This window comes from Lutra lutra, chromosome 7, assembly GCF_902655055.1.
Source record: "Lutra lutra chromosome 7, mLutLut1.2, whole genome shotgun sequence".
Taxonomy (NCBI): domain Eukaryota; kingdom Metazoa; phylum Chordata; class Mammalia; order Carnivora; family Mustelidae; genus Lutra; species Lutra lutra.
Genome location: NC_062284.1, coordinates 41,504,446 through 41,520,040, shown reverse-complemented (window position 1 = coordinate 41,520,040; position 15,595 = coordinate 41,504,446). Strand labels below are relative to the sequence as shown.

The 15,595-nt window shown below is 36.1% G+C and overlaps 1 protein-coding gene and 1 long non-coding RNA gene across 5 annotated transcripts in view; one reads left to right on the top strand and one right to left on the bottom strand.

Moving 5' to 3' along the window:
* The window catches only part of RORA (RAR related orphan receptor A), a 713,393-nt gene extending 702,408 nt beyond the window's left edge, over window positions 1–10,985 (top strand). For 2 of the 3 annotated variants that reach the window (XM_047737893.1, XM_047737892.1), the window contains exon 10: window positions 1,602–10,985. In XM_047737893.1, the coding sequence (XP_047593849.1) occupies window positions 1,602–1,766 (165 nt within the window). In that variant the 3' untranslated portion in view covers window positions 1,767–10,985. The remainder of the gene's footprint in view (window positions 1–1,601) is intronic. The other variant, XM_047737890.1, reaches the window with a different exon arrangement.
* Window positions 10,674–15,222, bottom strand: LOC125104953 (uncharacterized). Of its 2 annotated transcripts, none has more exons than XR_007128771.1 (3): window positions 15,120–15,171; window positions 13,065–14,491; window positions 10,674–10,790 (listed from the first exon to the last, which is right to left on the bottom strand). It is a non-coding gene; the product is annotated as an uncharacterized LOC125104953 (long non-coding RNA). The 2 variants fall into 2 exon arrangements; XR_007128770.1 differs by adding an exon at window positions 12,626–12,655 and having other exon boundaries at window positions 10,694–10,790; window positions 13,065–15,222.
* Window positions 15,223–15,595: the final 373 nt, after the last annotated feature.

The following is a 15,595-nucleotide window of genomic DNA, read 5'->3' as shown; positions in this document are numbered from 1 at the left end:
GTTGGCATAGCCTGAACTATCCCTTGCCACAGTTCCTGCTGCCAGCCACCCTTAAAAGTCATCTTACCAGCCCCCGGAAGTACCCATAAGCAATAGGCTACTGAAAAGAAAGAAATATCTCCATTTCAAAAAACTTGGTTGGGCCAAAATTCAGCTTAAGTTCTACTTACAATCATTGGTTGTGAAGTGTCCTGCAATAATAGGGCAATGGTAGAAAAAAATTTTTTTAAGCATTAATACATTCTGGAAATCCTCCTCCTATTCCATCTAAGTTGTGCATAAAGCTGAGTTAATGTTCTACATTGATATAAATTAGAGAAAGAATCTTTGAATTTAGAAGGAGGAAGTTATAAAGGACTAAAACAAGCAGGATAATCACATATTCTAATATTAGTTCTATTTCCATTCCATTCATTAGTAATCAACAGAAAGTGACTTTTGTATTTTCTTCGTCTATTTCCCATTACTACCCTGTATTCAAAGCATAAGGCTTCATTTTTGCTAATTATTACTTTTTGCAATAAAAATATAATTAGGATGTCAATTTAAAATATGCTAATATTCTTCAGTGCTTGCGCTAGTAGTATGTATTCGGTCTTCGAAAAATCAGCCGTATTCTTTCTAAAACTATTTTAGTTGTTCAAGAAGATTGATTTGAGGGGTTTGGGTTTCTTCTGCTTTCTTTTCTTTTCTTCTGATAGCTAAGTTAGGTCAGAGAGAGGAAGTTGAGGGTTAGTTGCTGTTTTGTTTTTATTTTGCACCCATTCAATGAGAGATGGAGGCAGGAATGGAAAATAGAAGAACCCTCCAGACCCTTACTTTCTTCTCCATCTTGCCCCAGTGCAAGGATACAATTAGGTTCTCTCATTATAGAGAGCACCTAACACATGGCAAGATCTGTCACATATGTTTCTTAAGAGTATTCTGGTTGAAATAATACATCGCTTGTACAGTGTTTTGGACTTTAAAAAGCATTGTTTCAAGTTGTTATGGTCTTCAACTGCTAAATGGTTGATGCTGAGACTTCCCTCCAGGCCTTCTGACTATTCTTTCTTCTGAGCCTTTTACACAGACCCAGAATTGGTTTGTCCAAGCAAAGGTCTTTCCAGAAAGAAACTTGTTGTCATTGGAGTTGGCTAGTACAGGTTCTGCATAAAACATGTAGGGGACGCCATCATCTCCACTTGCAGTGACCTCACCTGCCCATGATTGCCTCCTTGTTCTCTTCTCTGTCACCCGACATCTTCTTTGTCCACAGCGGTGGAGGACAGGTTTGGGGATGGGAGAGCAGAAAGTATGTTTGGAATAGGAGAAGGAGGTGACAGGCTTGGGTTCTTATCTCAACTCTGCCACTTTTGCTCATGAACATCTTTTCAGGTTATTGTATTATTTGTCTTCAAAATAGTATTTAATGTATATCTGGTATTCTATGACATGCCTAAAATTTGTCTTTACCAACCTTCCTTCTTGGAAGATCATATAAGCCGCTTTGAGTGTGTTTCACCTTTGTAAACAATGTTGTAAAGATCATCCAGATTCCCCCGATTTTTGATGCTCATGTCTGTTCTTTCCTCACAATGTGTCCTTTCTTCCACTTACAGTTAATATGCAAGGTGTCTACATTAAGAGCCTTATGTGGACGACATACAGAAAAGCTAATGGCATTTAAAGCAATATACCCAGACATTGTACGACTTCATTTTCCTCCATTATACAAGGAGTTGTTCACTTCAGAATTTGAGCCAGCAATGCAAATTGATGGGTAAATGTATCACCTAAGCACTTCTAGAATGTCTGAAGTATAAACCATGAAAAACAACAACAAAAAAATTAACCGAGACACTTTATATGGCCCTGCACAGACCTGGAGCGCCAACACACTGCACATCTTTTGGTGATCGGGGTCAGGCAAAGGAGGGGAAACAATGAAAACAAATAAAAGTTGAACTTGTTTTTCTCATGCATATGATTTCCATTATGCCTACAGATATGGACCCTTTTTCTGTCTCAACTTCTTGATCATTGACCTCTGTTTACAACTGAAGGAGGGTACTAAAGTCGGAGGATTTCCTTTTCTTGTAGCTCACTGCCCACAGACTTTCTGCAGAGTCACCAATCTGTCGGTAACAACAGAGAGTCCGGCAATAATCGGTGCCCGGTGTGCATAGCGGAGGTGGCGGCATGACTTTGCACAACCTGCTCTTTGTTTCATGAAGGAAGTTTTTATTTTTTTCACCGATTATTGCCAGTCAGCAGGATGGCATGAAAAGGGTCCATAGCACTAGCAACGATAGCATTATAATATATTACAGGGTAAATGGGCATGAAGACTATATATAGCTAAAAGAGATATTGTTTATATATTGTTTTAATTAATATAAAATGTAGTTACTGGTGTAGCTTTTCCTGTTGAATTGATAAGGCACTTTCATTTTGCACCTTTTTCTTTAAATGAAATGCTAGCGTGTTCACTGTCGTGTCGCATGTGCACCAGAAACACAAGTTTAACTGAGAAGGCTTGGAAGGTACGTCAGGAGGTATTTATGCTGCTGTTTACAAATTACTTTGAAAAGACTGGCTGGTCATATCTAGAAATCATGATGCGGATTATTGGTTTGTTTTTGTTTTGTTTTGTTTTGTTTTTTTACACTTCATTTGGTATTAGAAACGGAACTCTCCCTAAATTATACTTTGCTTTTTGGTAAGCTCAAGGATAGATGTGTTTATGCTTCATACAAAGTTGAATGGTCGATTGGTGCTATGGACTTATACCATCATGCACGTTAAGTGCCACCTCATGGAGGCAGGGGAGGGAGGGGAGGCTCATTTCATACAATTCAGTAGTTATACGGACTCAGTCTCAACTTGGAATTCTTATGCTTTGAGGATAAATCAGTAACCCAAATATTTATTGGAATTCAGCTTTTATTATAAGAAGGACCCAAAGATTATATCTGGAGCAAACACACACTCCCCATGTGAGGACATGAAACATTTACTTTGTGAATGCCTATGTTCTTGGTCTAATCTAGGAACCCTAAGAGTGTATCTCAGAGTGACCTAGCTCTAGACTAGCTGCCTCTAGATGCTATAATTCTAGAATATAGCTCTCCATATTTCACAGACAATGGACAGAAGGGCGAGGGAGTTATGCAACACTGAACCGGTTTCTCTTATTTAAATATTAAATATTTTAAGCATTCAAAGTGAAGTTGATGCTAGCCGCAAACATTTACTCTTATATTTATCTTCACTAGAAAACTGTGGACTGTAATTTATTTTATTAAATATTTAGAAGAATGTTTGGCTTTTGTGTTCAGATGAGAAATATTGAATGTTTTTGTTTAATTTCGTTTTTTTTTAAATTTTAATAATTCCCAGTGGGGGAAGGGAAAATGAACAGTCTGATATACAAGTGTGCATATTTTTAAAATAAGTGCCCTTTGGAAATGTCAGCATTTAGAAGATGATTTTAGTCAGTCGGGTGGGATTCAAACTTCTGGTCTGACACGAAGGACCATGGTTATACAGAAAAGGGAATATCCCATAGCATAATGGTGGGAGTTTCCAGACAGCCCTTTATAGCCAAAAAAATGTCTCTACCCCCAGGCTCTTCCTGAATCTTCCCTAGGAACTGTGGCTCCTAATGTCACGTGGATCACCTCAGGGGCGTCCCAGAGCCATTTACTCTGGGTTTAACCCCAACTGATTTTCTGACTTGTTTCTGGAGGGATTTGGAAAAGAGGAAGGAATTATTCACAGAGAAGTGTGTATGAAGCCTAAATAACATCTTAATTTTTTTTTTCAAAAGTATAGTAAGGGTTTAACCATAAATAGAAGACGAGAGTAATATCTACTTAAATTTCTTACAAGTATATTAAACTTTATGTGAGTGTTTATATAGAGAGGTAAACTAAACATATAGTATTTATATTTGGGCAAGAAGGGTGAAATCAAAATTTTAATTTAAATAAGCATAGTTCCTTTAAAGATCAATAGTATTTATACTCTGAAAAGAGTACCAAGCTTAGTTATTTATTTGTCCATTTATTTTTCCTGTTGTTTCTCCTGGGCCGGGGGGTGGGTAATGTGTTGGTTTTTTTTGGGGGGGGGGGGTTGTTTTTTGTTTTTTGTCATTCTGAGTCACTAAATTTGGGGATGGTTTTATTAAAGTGTATTAACTTCTTTTTAACCAAAGCTTTCTGAATATGACCAGCCTCAGGTGCTAGCGCATTAAAGAGCAACTAAACCTAATTCCAGTGTCCGTTTGTGAAGTGATAAGAGCTAACTGTAATTCTCTAAGGGTGAGAGAGAGCATAATGTTGAGCTTAAAAGAAATTCCTTTTCCCAGAAAGGACTTTGCATGTACCAAATGCAAAAAAAGATGCTTAATCTCAGTAGTCGTCACACCGTGGTGACATTGCTTTTAGAATAAACCAACATACATTGACATGATGCTGCTACCAGGTCTTTCTGAAAGAAAAGCAAGGTGAGGAAGAGCAAAATACATTGGCAGTGTAGGGACAGAGCAGGAGAGGCGTGCTCGGTGAACAGAGGGAACAACTAGGATTTGGATCAAAGTTGGGATCAGAAGTTAAACAATAAATTCAGTTTAAAAAAATGAAGTATAGAAAAGGATGTGAAAAACTCTGCATCTTTATTTTATTCTTATAGAAACACCTGTGTGAGGACACAACTACTTGGTGATACAGAACAGTGATTGTTAAGAGTTCTAATAATTAAAGTTTCCTAAACTTAAATATCCAGTAGTCTTTTAAAGATTGGAATCACATCATTGTTATCCCAGCTCCTATGATGCCTTTAATACAGTTTTTTCATAGAGGGTACATAAGGCTTTTTGTACAAAGCCTGAATACCTTTGGTTACAATGGTGTCAGATGGTTGCATTATATTCTGAAGAACCTGGCCTTGGTCACAATGAAAACAAAAGTGCAGATGAAAGTGCTTTTTTGGACAGTTTGCAAATTGTGTTAAAGCTATGGATTTTTTTAAAGTGTTCAGCATCCTAATTTGCGTTAAAGCTATGGATTTTTTAAAAAGTCTTCAGCATCCTAATTCACCCTTCCTAACTTAAGGAAAATATAACTTAAGACACTGCTTCTAAGTTTGGTTGTTCTTTATAGTGTGGATACCCAGATCTCTGTGAGCATAGGGGGGTGGGCTGAGGGCCAGGTGAGAAGGGAGAGAGAGAGAGAGAGAGAGAGAGAGAGAGTGTGTGTGTGTGTGTGTGTGTGGTTTTCGTGTGTATGATGTGTGTGTGTCGGACCGCTTCTAGGCTACTAAGTGTCAATGGAAAAGAAATGTATTCAAAATACTTAAATCAAAACTAGAAGATGGGGAAAAAAAAAAGATTTATTCTATACAAAGCCTTGTCTGGACCACTTTAGAGAGACTTCTATTTTTTTAACCCTTCTATAAATATTTGATGGCACTTGAAATATTCCTGCAATAAAATGTGATTTGTGTAAAGAAAAAAAAAAGATTTTGTAATGTGAAACAAAGAAAGAAAGTAATGTAATTTTCTAAAAAAAAAAATACAAACAAACAAACTTTGTATTATTTTCTTGATGGAATTTGTCTATCTGTCTTTGGAAAACTTTTTATTTCATTGAATGTGCCATAGTAGAAATATGTGTTTTTAGTTTTAGACTAAGGAATAGCTGTTTGTGTTCCGACATTCCAAAATGCAAAACAACCTAGTAGAATCTTTATTGAAAAGGTTTAAGTAGGATGTAAGCTTCTCTCATTGTTGCTTTTTTGCACATGTTCTTCATTCCTCTCTAGTGCAATATGTACATAGAGCACTTGCGGGTGTACCTTGATCCCTCAGGGAAAAAATACATATTTGTACAGTTTTGGTTTTTTGGTTTTTGTTTTTGGTTTTTTGGGGGGGTTTTTTGTTTTTGTTTTTGTTTTGCCTTTTGTTTTTGGCTAAGGAATGTCGATTGAATCACTTGTTATTGTTGAGGGGCAGCCAGATAATAATCCTAAAGCCACTGTTTTCAAACATTGATTGTTTAAATCATGTGTCCTTCCAGTGCTATTATTTTAAGATAATAATAATAAAAAGTTATTTTCTGACAGTTCTTTGTGCTGATTGGTGAAAAAAAAAAGGGTAAATAAGCACCTTATGATTGACTTACTGTGAATGACAATCCATCTTGATATCAACAATAGAAGCCCTATCACTTTGGAGTTGGGGTTAAGAGTCAGAAACAATGTGCTCAGGGATCTTCTAAAACTCTTCAAACAGGGTGGCCAGTACTACTGGGACAAATTGTGTTTTTTATTATTAATAATAGTGATAATAATACTATCCCTCAAGGCACAAGTGAACTGTGTAGAACTGCATGTGTGTGTGTATGTAAACTCTTCACTCTCGTCTCATTTTGTTGAGTTCAAAACGTATGTGTTCTTCAGTCTTGTGTGGTTTAAAACGTTGAATAACTTCCAAAGCAGTATAAAGTTATGCCAGTATCTTCACAAGATAAATTAATAGGCAGTATACCAACAGAGAACATCACTTCAAGTGCAGTCCTACATACTCCATTTACCTTCCTCAAAATTCATAGCATTACATATTAGAAACTTCCCAATTGTACATGGTATGTAAAAAATTGTTTAAACCAGTTATGAGAGATCTGCCTATCATTGCAGTAAAAGAGGTAAAACTTTGAACACATTTTTTCAAATGCCAGCAAATAACTTATTTTCATTGCACTCTCCTCTAGAAGCAAACCAAAACATCCCTTTATGTAACATAGTTCTTTTACTTCTACACTTAGAGTTTTCATCTCTTGAATCAATACAAGAGCTAACGTTTAAAGACAAAAAAAAACCCCACCTATGTAACAGTGCCATGAGCCAGCTTTTAGGGTTACTTTGGACATTTTTGCAATATAGCTTCGTTCTCATGTTTCCATGTATTTTCATGAGGTCAGTGAACCTCAGTATAACTGTTGGCTTTGATTCTTCCATACCTGGAACACACATTGAGAAGAAGCTTTTACTATTTTCTTAGTACCATAGCAGAATATAATTTGAGAAAACTTTCCATGTCATTTAGATGAAAAAGAAACTTTGACCTTGTTTTTGATAATAAAGACCATGGAAAATGGCAGAAATTTCTCTTTCTCTCTCCACTTCTATACATGTATACATATATATACATACATACGCATATATATACATACACACACACACAGGTTATTGACACTTTCACATATTGTAACATGTGATTGCCATGTCTTATTTATATAAAGATTGCTACAACAGAACCCTATTAACAGAAATATAATTGCAACAGAAAAATCTTGATCTATTGCTAATAATCTATGATGTAAATCTTCATTCTACCCCTAAACACTAATATTACTAAAGAGGTTCCACCAGATTTGATTAAAGAGGCCTTCCTCCTATTTATTCTTAAGATATGAGAAGGCTGATGACAATGTCTTTACAAAGCGAATGGTTTCACTTCTGGGTCAGTTGCTTATTTGTTGTTAAGTAAGATCAGTTTTGTCAGGCTCTCAAGAATAATTTTTTTAAAGTAATCCAAAAGCCTGGCTTTATATCAAGGAAATATCATAGATGGATCTCCATGTTTAACCAGACCCTCAGATCTTAGAGCAATAAATACATTCATTCAGTCACTTACTTATTTATAAATGAATGACAGGATATTCCATCCAAATAAACACGATGTTTTTTCAGCAATGCAATATAACATGGGGTCTTGTGTTAAGAAAATGCATATGACTATTTTAAACAGATGCCTACAGAATCCTTGTTTGCTGTTTACATTTAGTGTGTCTGCCACATTTTCTTTTACTTTTTTCCTTCTAAGAACTGAAGACAGCTTGCTATTAGCTTTGACACACTGCACACACCATTATGTTGTTCTCTAAGAGCAACTAAACTCTCTCCAGTGTCCCGTGTGTTTCCTTTCTCACTCATTATTACGTTAATGTGGATGAAAACTATTTCTGGGAACTTGGTTATTATTGAAGAGATTGCATATGTAAATGCAGATAATTCTTGAGCAATATAGTGAATATGATTTCACACACAAAAAAATCTGTATGTACTGTACACATCTTCCTGAATCCAAAATTCTCTTATCCACAGTGGTTTGAAATCTCAAATAAAACAGTGGTAAATTTTTAAACATTAGGACATTAGCTGGCTGCTTCTTTAAATGTACCTGTATTGTCTGCCTGCTCCTTTTGTGGAGATGTGTTTTTGTATTGGATGTTTGGGCCAATGGGAGGCTTCAAGCTACAACATATTTTCCCAGTTTAAATATATTTAACATATGACAAACCCCAGACAAGGCTTTTAATATGTATAAAGAACTGCAGTGTTAGGTGGTTTATTTGCAAACCGTTTTCAATGTTGTCCATTTTTATGGCACCTTTAACAATATTCTTGTTTCCAAAGTACAAAAAAAAAAAATAGGTTAAATAATCTAGCCATAACTGAATGTCAAGCAATAAAACAAATGACTTTTGTGCATAGACTTAAAAAAATACAAATTTTAGACATCTGCATGTAAATGCAATCTCTTGTTTACTGCTTTCTTCAACTTGAGCAATTGATTCCTTATTTACTATTAACTTAAGAACTTGTAATGGCCTGTAAACATTTTCTCTCTTACTCTTCTTTCAAATTTACCTTTGTCCCTGCTTTTAAGTCATAATATTTAATGTTGTTCTGCACATCTCTATACAGTTAACCTTTTGGCTTTCATTCTGTATAGATAAGAAAATGTTATATTATAAACAGCCTACTCAGTGCAAATATTTATCTGTTTATCAACTCCACAATATGCTGTATAATACTGGTTTTACTATATAATCTATTTTAGACATAGCTGTTTAGAACTAGAGTGTGCTATTTTTGTGTTTTTCTGATGTGTGGTGCTAGATAAGTTACTTTTGTGAACAAAAAAATCCCTTTTATTCCTAGACAATACCACCTTTGGGTCTTGTTAATTTCACTGAGTATAACTATATATTTGTATATATATACATATATATATATATATATCTACCTGTTCCCAACTGGCAGCTGTATCAGAGTGCTGGATTTGGGACATGCTTTTCTCTTTAAATACATAATATCATTATATAAATTATTCTAGAGTGTATTTAATTAGGATAAAATTACTTCCTTAGTATGGATATTTGACATCTATAGGGTGAATTTGCTTTTAAATATGGATATATGAAAACTTCTTAGCATTTACTTTATGTTTGCTACTTGGGTTTATACCATATCTTCTGAGCTGAAAACTAATTTGCCAGGCCTTCAAGATCCTAAGGAAACACTCTAGTTTAATGGAGTAATATTTTTTTTTCTTACTAAGGAATTATATTATTGGCACCTGACAGAGTTGTGTACTTATCTCCTATTATAGATAATAGGCATTTATATAAAATATCCTTGGTGGCTTGATGGCAGAATAAACCTTTAACCTTTCCCCTCCTACTTGAGCCATGAGAAGCATGGAGACACCCGCTATCATGGCAGAACATGGGCCATAAAGCAAATTTAACAAGGGACATTCTGTTTCAGTATGACCTCAACCAGTTCCATGAACTGAGCGAAAGACCTTCATTTTAAAAGTCATTTAATAATGAGCTTAGTTAAACTACTTCACCTCTTCTCCCAAGACCTATTGGCATTGTTAAAAATCAAAGTATATCAAATATCTAACTAAGGATGTAGTTAACCTTATTAAATATTGATTAGAATTGTTCTGTAATATTACTGAATTTGTAAGATCTTTAGCAAAGATTTTTGAGCAATTTATAAATATAGAGCAAATGTTTCTGTTTACTGCACTTTTTGTAATTGAAGGTGATAAATTCTCAAGCCATGGTTATTGGCTTCCGTGCACTGCATATTAACCCACAATTCTAGACATTTTCCATTTTTATGGAAGAGTTGCTGTTACCTTAATTATAAATGCAATCATGTGGTTAATGAGAGCGAATGCTAATAGTTAACCTTTTAAAGTGAATTGGCTACAGTTTAGGGAGAAATCTCTTTTACTACAAATCACATCATTCCTTATTGCTTCACTTAGAGATTGAAACCTGTTTTTCTGCTTGTTTTTTAAGCACCATTTAGTATCCTAAACTTCCTGAGAGTAGAGATTGTATCTCTTTGTGTCTACACAATGGCCAGCACATGTCAGCATTTGATAATTGTTAAATGACAACTGTGCCCCAATTAAAATTTTTTCCTGGGATTTTTTTTTCTTTTTTTTTTTTTTTTTTTTTTTTTGGTGAATTTATAAAGTATGTCAAGCCTTATGGTTAACACTTTCTTCTACAACCAAGTATTAAAGCCACGTTTAAAAAGACCACATGAAATGCTGATTCTAATTGTGTGTAGGTCTTGAAGATTAAGCACACAAATTTCACAAAACTCTGTGAGTAACAAACTCAGCCTTCTGTAAATATACATGCAAGTTTGGAAACAGTAATACTGTACCTATAAATATATGCTGTCTGTTTTGTGTACAGTATGTAAAAACTCCTTTTCTGCCACACTAAAAATGCAAGCCATTTACGGGAATCCTAAAAATAGTATTGTACTAAAACTTTGCTAATGATCTTTATTGGAGGATCATCCAACGTTTCACTTACAATGGGTTTTCTTTTCAATTCACTCTTACAGTAGTCTGCTTCTTTCCAGCTGTTTGTTATTTTATTGAGTCCTCAATTAAAAAAAAATATTTTGATTCATTTTGTAAATACAAGCTGTAAAAAAAAGAGAGATTTAATGTTGTCTTTTAAATACTCCGATTTTCATTCTAATATGAATGTTGTTATATTGTACTTAGAAACTGTACCTTTAATATTACATTACCTTTATTAAAAGTGCATTGAACACATCAATTTTAGATGTGCTTTATGTACTGTTATCCTATAATAAAACTTCAGCTTCTAATGGAACACTTGCCTTGTTTTTATTCTTTTTTAATGGTTATTGAGTTGCCTTGTACATAGTTTTCTAGTTCACATTTTGTCTCCAGAAAATGGGCTAGCAGAACCTTGCTACTCAAAGTGTAGTCCACAGATCAGTAGCACTGACATCACCTATGACCTTCACCTTATTAGAAACGCAAAATTCTGGGCACCTTCCCAGACCTGCTAAATCAGAATCTGCATTTTTACAAGATCCCCAAGTGATTGGTTTGCATACTAAAATTTGAGAAGTACTGGTGTGTAGTACAGTAGTTTTTAAAAAATAATTCATTTTGGGGCACCTGGGTGGCTCAGTTTTTAATCGACTGTCTTCTGCTCAGGTCATGATCCCAGGGTCCTGGGATCAAGCCCCACGTCGGGCTTTCTGCTCAGTGGGAAGCCTGCTTCTCTCTCTCTCCCACTCCCCCTGCTTGCGTTCCCTCTCTAACTGTCTCTCCTCTGTCAAATAAATAAAATCTTCAAAAAAAATAAAAATAATTCATTTCCATTTGCTGAAGGAAAAATGAATAGAAGGATCATGCTACCCTTTGGATCAGAGAAGTCAATGAAAGAACTTTGAACTTGTGAGATAGTATCTATTGATTGGTTGTAGCTGCCAGAAATGCAGAAGTGAGGATTCTCAGGGTGCTTGCTGTCTCAAAGAAGGATGCCATGACTGGTTAGTGTTGTCTGCCCTGATGTATAGGAGGGGAGAAATCCTGAATGCACACCATACTTTGTCATGTTTGCTTTGGAAATTATTAAAATGGAATGTCAGAAATGATGCCAAAGACTTTAAAAAATCTGACTTTACCTGAGCTGTCTTTGCCCTACCCCAACCCAACCACCTCTTGAGTAGATTATATAGGAGTAAACTAATAAATTTAAAATCAGCTAAGTATCACACTATTTTAATGATGCAAAACACCTCATCATAAATTATTTTTTTAAAAGATTTTATTTATTTATTTGACAGACAGAGATCACAAGTAGGCAGAGAGGCAGGCAGAGAGAGAGGAAGGGAAGCAGGCTCTCCGCCGAACAGAGAGCCCGATGCGGGGCTCGATCCCAGGACCCTGGGATCATGACCTGAGCTGAAGGCAGAGGCTTTAACCCACTGAGCCACCCAGGCGCCCCTCATAAATTATTTTGAAAGTAATGTCAAGGACATCCAAATTATAAAATATCCTGAAGTCAGAATAAAAGCAACTGAGTTGGCATTTTCCTCCACAGGCATACTACAATACCTAAGTGTCTCTTGCACTCAAGAAAATAAATATTTGAACTGATTCCCAAAGTTGCTTCATGTGACAGTCCCTACTCCTGCTTTTATTTCCAACTGCCTCAGAGAAGAGGAAGAACGAGATTATGCATGTGAAATATTTGTAGACTGTCAAGTTCTATATAATTGTAAATGTTTACCACCTTCTAGTATCTCAGGAAATTGGGAATTAATGGAAATAATGGAGGTCGAGTTATGAAATCTGTCACTTCCTGGCCTTTGGCCAAACCCATGCCTAAAGCTCCTTCTGATAAAAACAATGGTTTACACTCATCTCTCCATCATGGATTAACTTGCCCAGCTTCAAGAGGGATACTGTAACTGGAGCAGAAGAGGGATTTCTTACCATTCTGTACCTAACGATCTCATGGGAGAACTGGAAAGGAAAACAAATGTCGGGTTAATAACCTCTTGGGGAAAAGCAAAAACAATAATCATAAAAAAGACCTGACCACAGTATGTCTTGGTTTGGCACTGTTACTACTAAGCTTTGTCTCAAGAGGCAAGATCAGTCTAGCCCCCCAAATTAGACTTCCACTTTTAACATGCCCCAGGGTCAAATGGACCAGTGCAGAGCTGGCCTTGGCTTCTCATGACAGGTCTCTGAAAAGACAATATGCTGTGGAAGGTAACTGCTGATGTGCTGAGATGCAGCTGGGCACGTTCACTTCCCCTTTTGAACAAGAAAGTGGAGATGTGGCCCAGCACTATTCAAAGCCATGGTCTAAAAGAGACTGTTAATATCATATAAGTTCCCAGAGACGAGAAGAAAAAAACTTTCTTACCTAAGGGATTTCAGGAACATGGGAGGAAGCCCGAAATTTTTGTCAAGAGAACACTCCTGGATTCCAGAAGAATCACACTGATGGATCCTCAACTTTTCTTAAGGCAAACCTAGACTCTCAATATTGGTGGAAGACTCTGCTAAATTAACACGCACCCTAATTTCACTGTACCACTAGTTGTGAGCTGGAGAAAAGTCCTTTTTTAATTTTCTAATGTCATTTATCTCTGATGTTGGAAAGAGATAAAAGAGTCTTACTACATTGACTTTGCCTCTGGATTTTTTTTTACTCCTTAGGAAGGGGACTATTATTATACTCCAGTAAAATATAGTCATGTCTTAGCAATCCATTTGTTGCTTATCCACTCAATGGGCTCCTCAAACAACATTATTAATTCCAGGATGATTTCCTCTTTGTGGGGGAGCAGTTGCTTCAACTATTCATTGTTCTGTGCTTAAAGAACAAAAACTAATTTTTAAGAAGATCCTCACCCAAAATTATGGTAGTAACCTAACAAATCTCACACCTACCTTTTCTACCATACTTTCTTTATTCCTCCAATAAAATACACACTGTATTCTAAAGACAAAGCTAAATAATGGCTTGCTTATCTTACTTGAAATGATCTCTTTGGTCATCAGCCTCTCTCTGTGGGAGGATTAGAGGTCCCCTATAAAAGATCAGCATTCAGATGAACAGTTAGTTCTGGGTTGTTTGCTTTTAGTACAGGGACCATGTGATACAGTATACTATGAAATATACTTCACAAAATATCATCTTCTGAGTAGAAAATTTTGAACATGTTAGCCATTCTCCTCTGAAACCGGATAGCCTGGGCCAGAGCACTGTGTTGGTTTTCAGGAGTAATGATAATTCCCTCCCCACTTGAATTACATTTATTGCTGAAAAGCCAGGTTTGAACAAATTACTATTGGCAACAGTATTTCCCCCAATAGCTCTCAATCGATTCCTAGATCAAAACCTCTTGCCTAGAGAACTATTTCTGAATTCTCATTCTGAGAGGACCTTATGGATGATTGTAAGTTCATGAAGCAATTCCCTGAGTGAGGTAGTTGCCACACAATCAACTCTCCAAGACTTACTTCATCGCAAATCAAGCAGAGGGAGTTCACTAGGTAAACAGTAGGAAAATGATTTGGTGCTAACAAAAAATAGATGATCATGCATATTTCTCTGTCTTGATTTGGTCCACAAGAACAAAAACAACTGGAATCAACTGTAATAACTTCAGTTAGCTAGGTGGTGGCCATTTTAAGAGTTCTTTTTTGAAATTTGTTTCAATGAAACATTTTATAAACTCAGGTACCTACTGTTATAAATTCTTTTAAAATGAGATTGATTTCTCACTCAACTTCTGAGTTTGTTTTTCAATTTAGGAAGAACGGAAAACCAACTCTTTCTTCTGCCTAAAAATCCACAGAATAAAATATGATCACTTTGGAAAATAGTTTGGTAGGGTCTTAAAGAGTTAAACATAAATTAACACACAGTCCAACAATTCCACTCCTTGGTGTCTGCCCAAGAGAAATGAAAATACAAAGTCTACACAGAGACTGGTAAACAGATGCTCATAACAACATTACTCATAACAGCCCAAAAGTGGAAACCATCTAATGTCTGTCAACCATTGCATGGATAAACAAAATGGGGCATATCCATAAATGCACTATAATTCAGCAACGAAACTACTAACACCTATTGCAACATGGATGATCTTAAAAAATATTCTGCCAAGAGAAAGAATCCATATTGCATAATTTTACTTATATGAAATGCCCAGAAAAGGCAAATATATAGAGATGGAAAACAGATTTGTGTTGGCCTGGGGCTGGAAGGTAGGAAGAGAGATTAACTGCAAAAAGACACAAAGGCCTTTTCAGGGTAATGGAATGTTTTAAAACTTGGCAGCGTTGACTGATGGTTGCAAAACTCCACACATTTACTAAAAATTAATGAATGATACAAATAAAATGGGTGAATTTTATGATACATAGATTACACCTCAATAAACCTGTTTTAAAAGTATGCACTCACAGGGTGCCTGGGTGGCTCAGACATTGGGTGTCTGCCTTTGGCTTGGGTCAAGATCCCAGGGTCCTGTGATCAAGCCCTGCATTGGGCTCCTTGCTCAGCGGGAAGCCTGCTTCTTCCTCTCCCATTCCTCCTGCTTGTGTTCCCTCTCTCGCTGTGTCTCCGTCAAATAAATAAATAAAATCTTAAAAAAAAAAAAAGTATGCACTCACAGGCACACACATTGGTTTCTCTATCACCCAGAGTAAAGTCCAACGTCCAAATTCTCTAATATGGCATGAAGTCTCTATCTCCTTCCCCCTTTCCAGTCCAATGGCTTTCATTTCCCACACACACAACAGTGCAGTAGCTTTCCCCCTTCCCCAAAACATGCAGTGTTGTTTTACATTTCTGCACTTTTTCTCTACTGAAAACCCACAACCCCTTCTCTACACAGAGAACTCCAACTCACCTTTTATTTATTTTTTTTTAAAGATTTT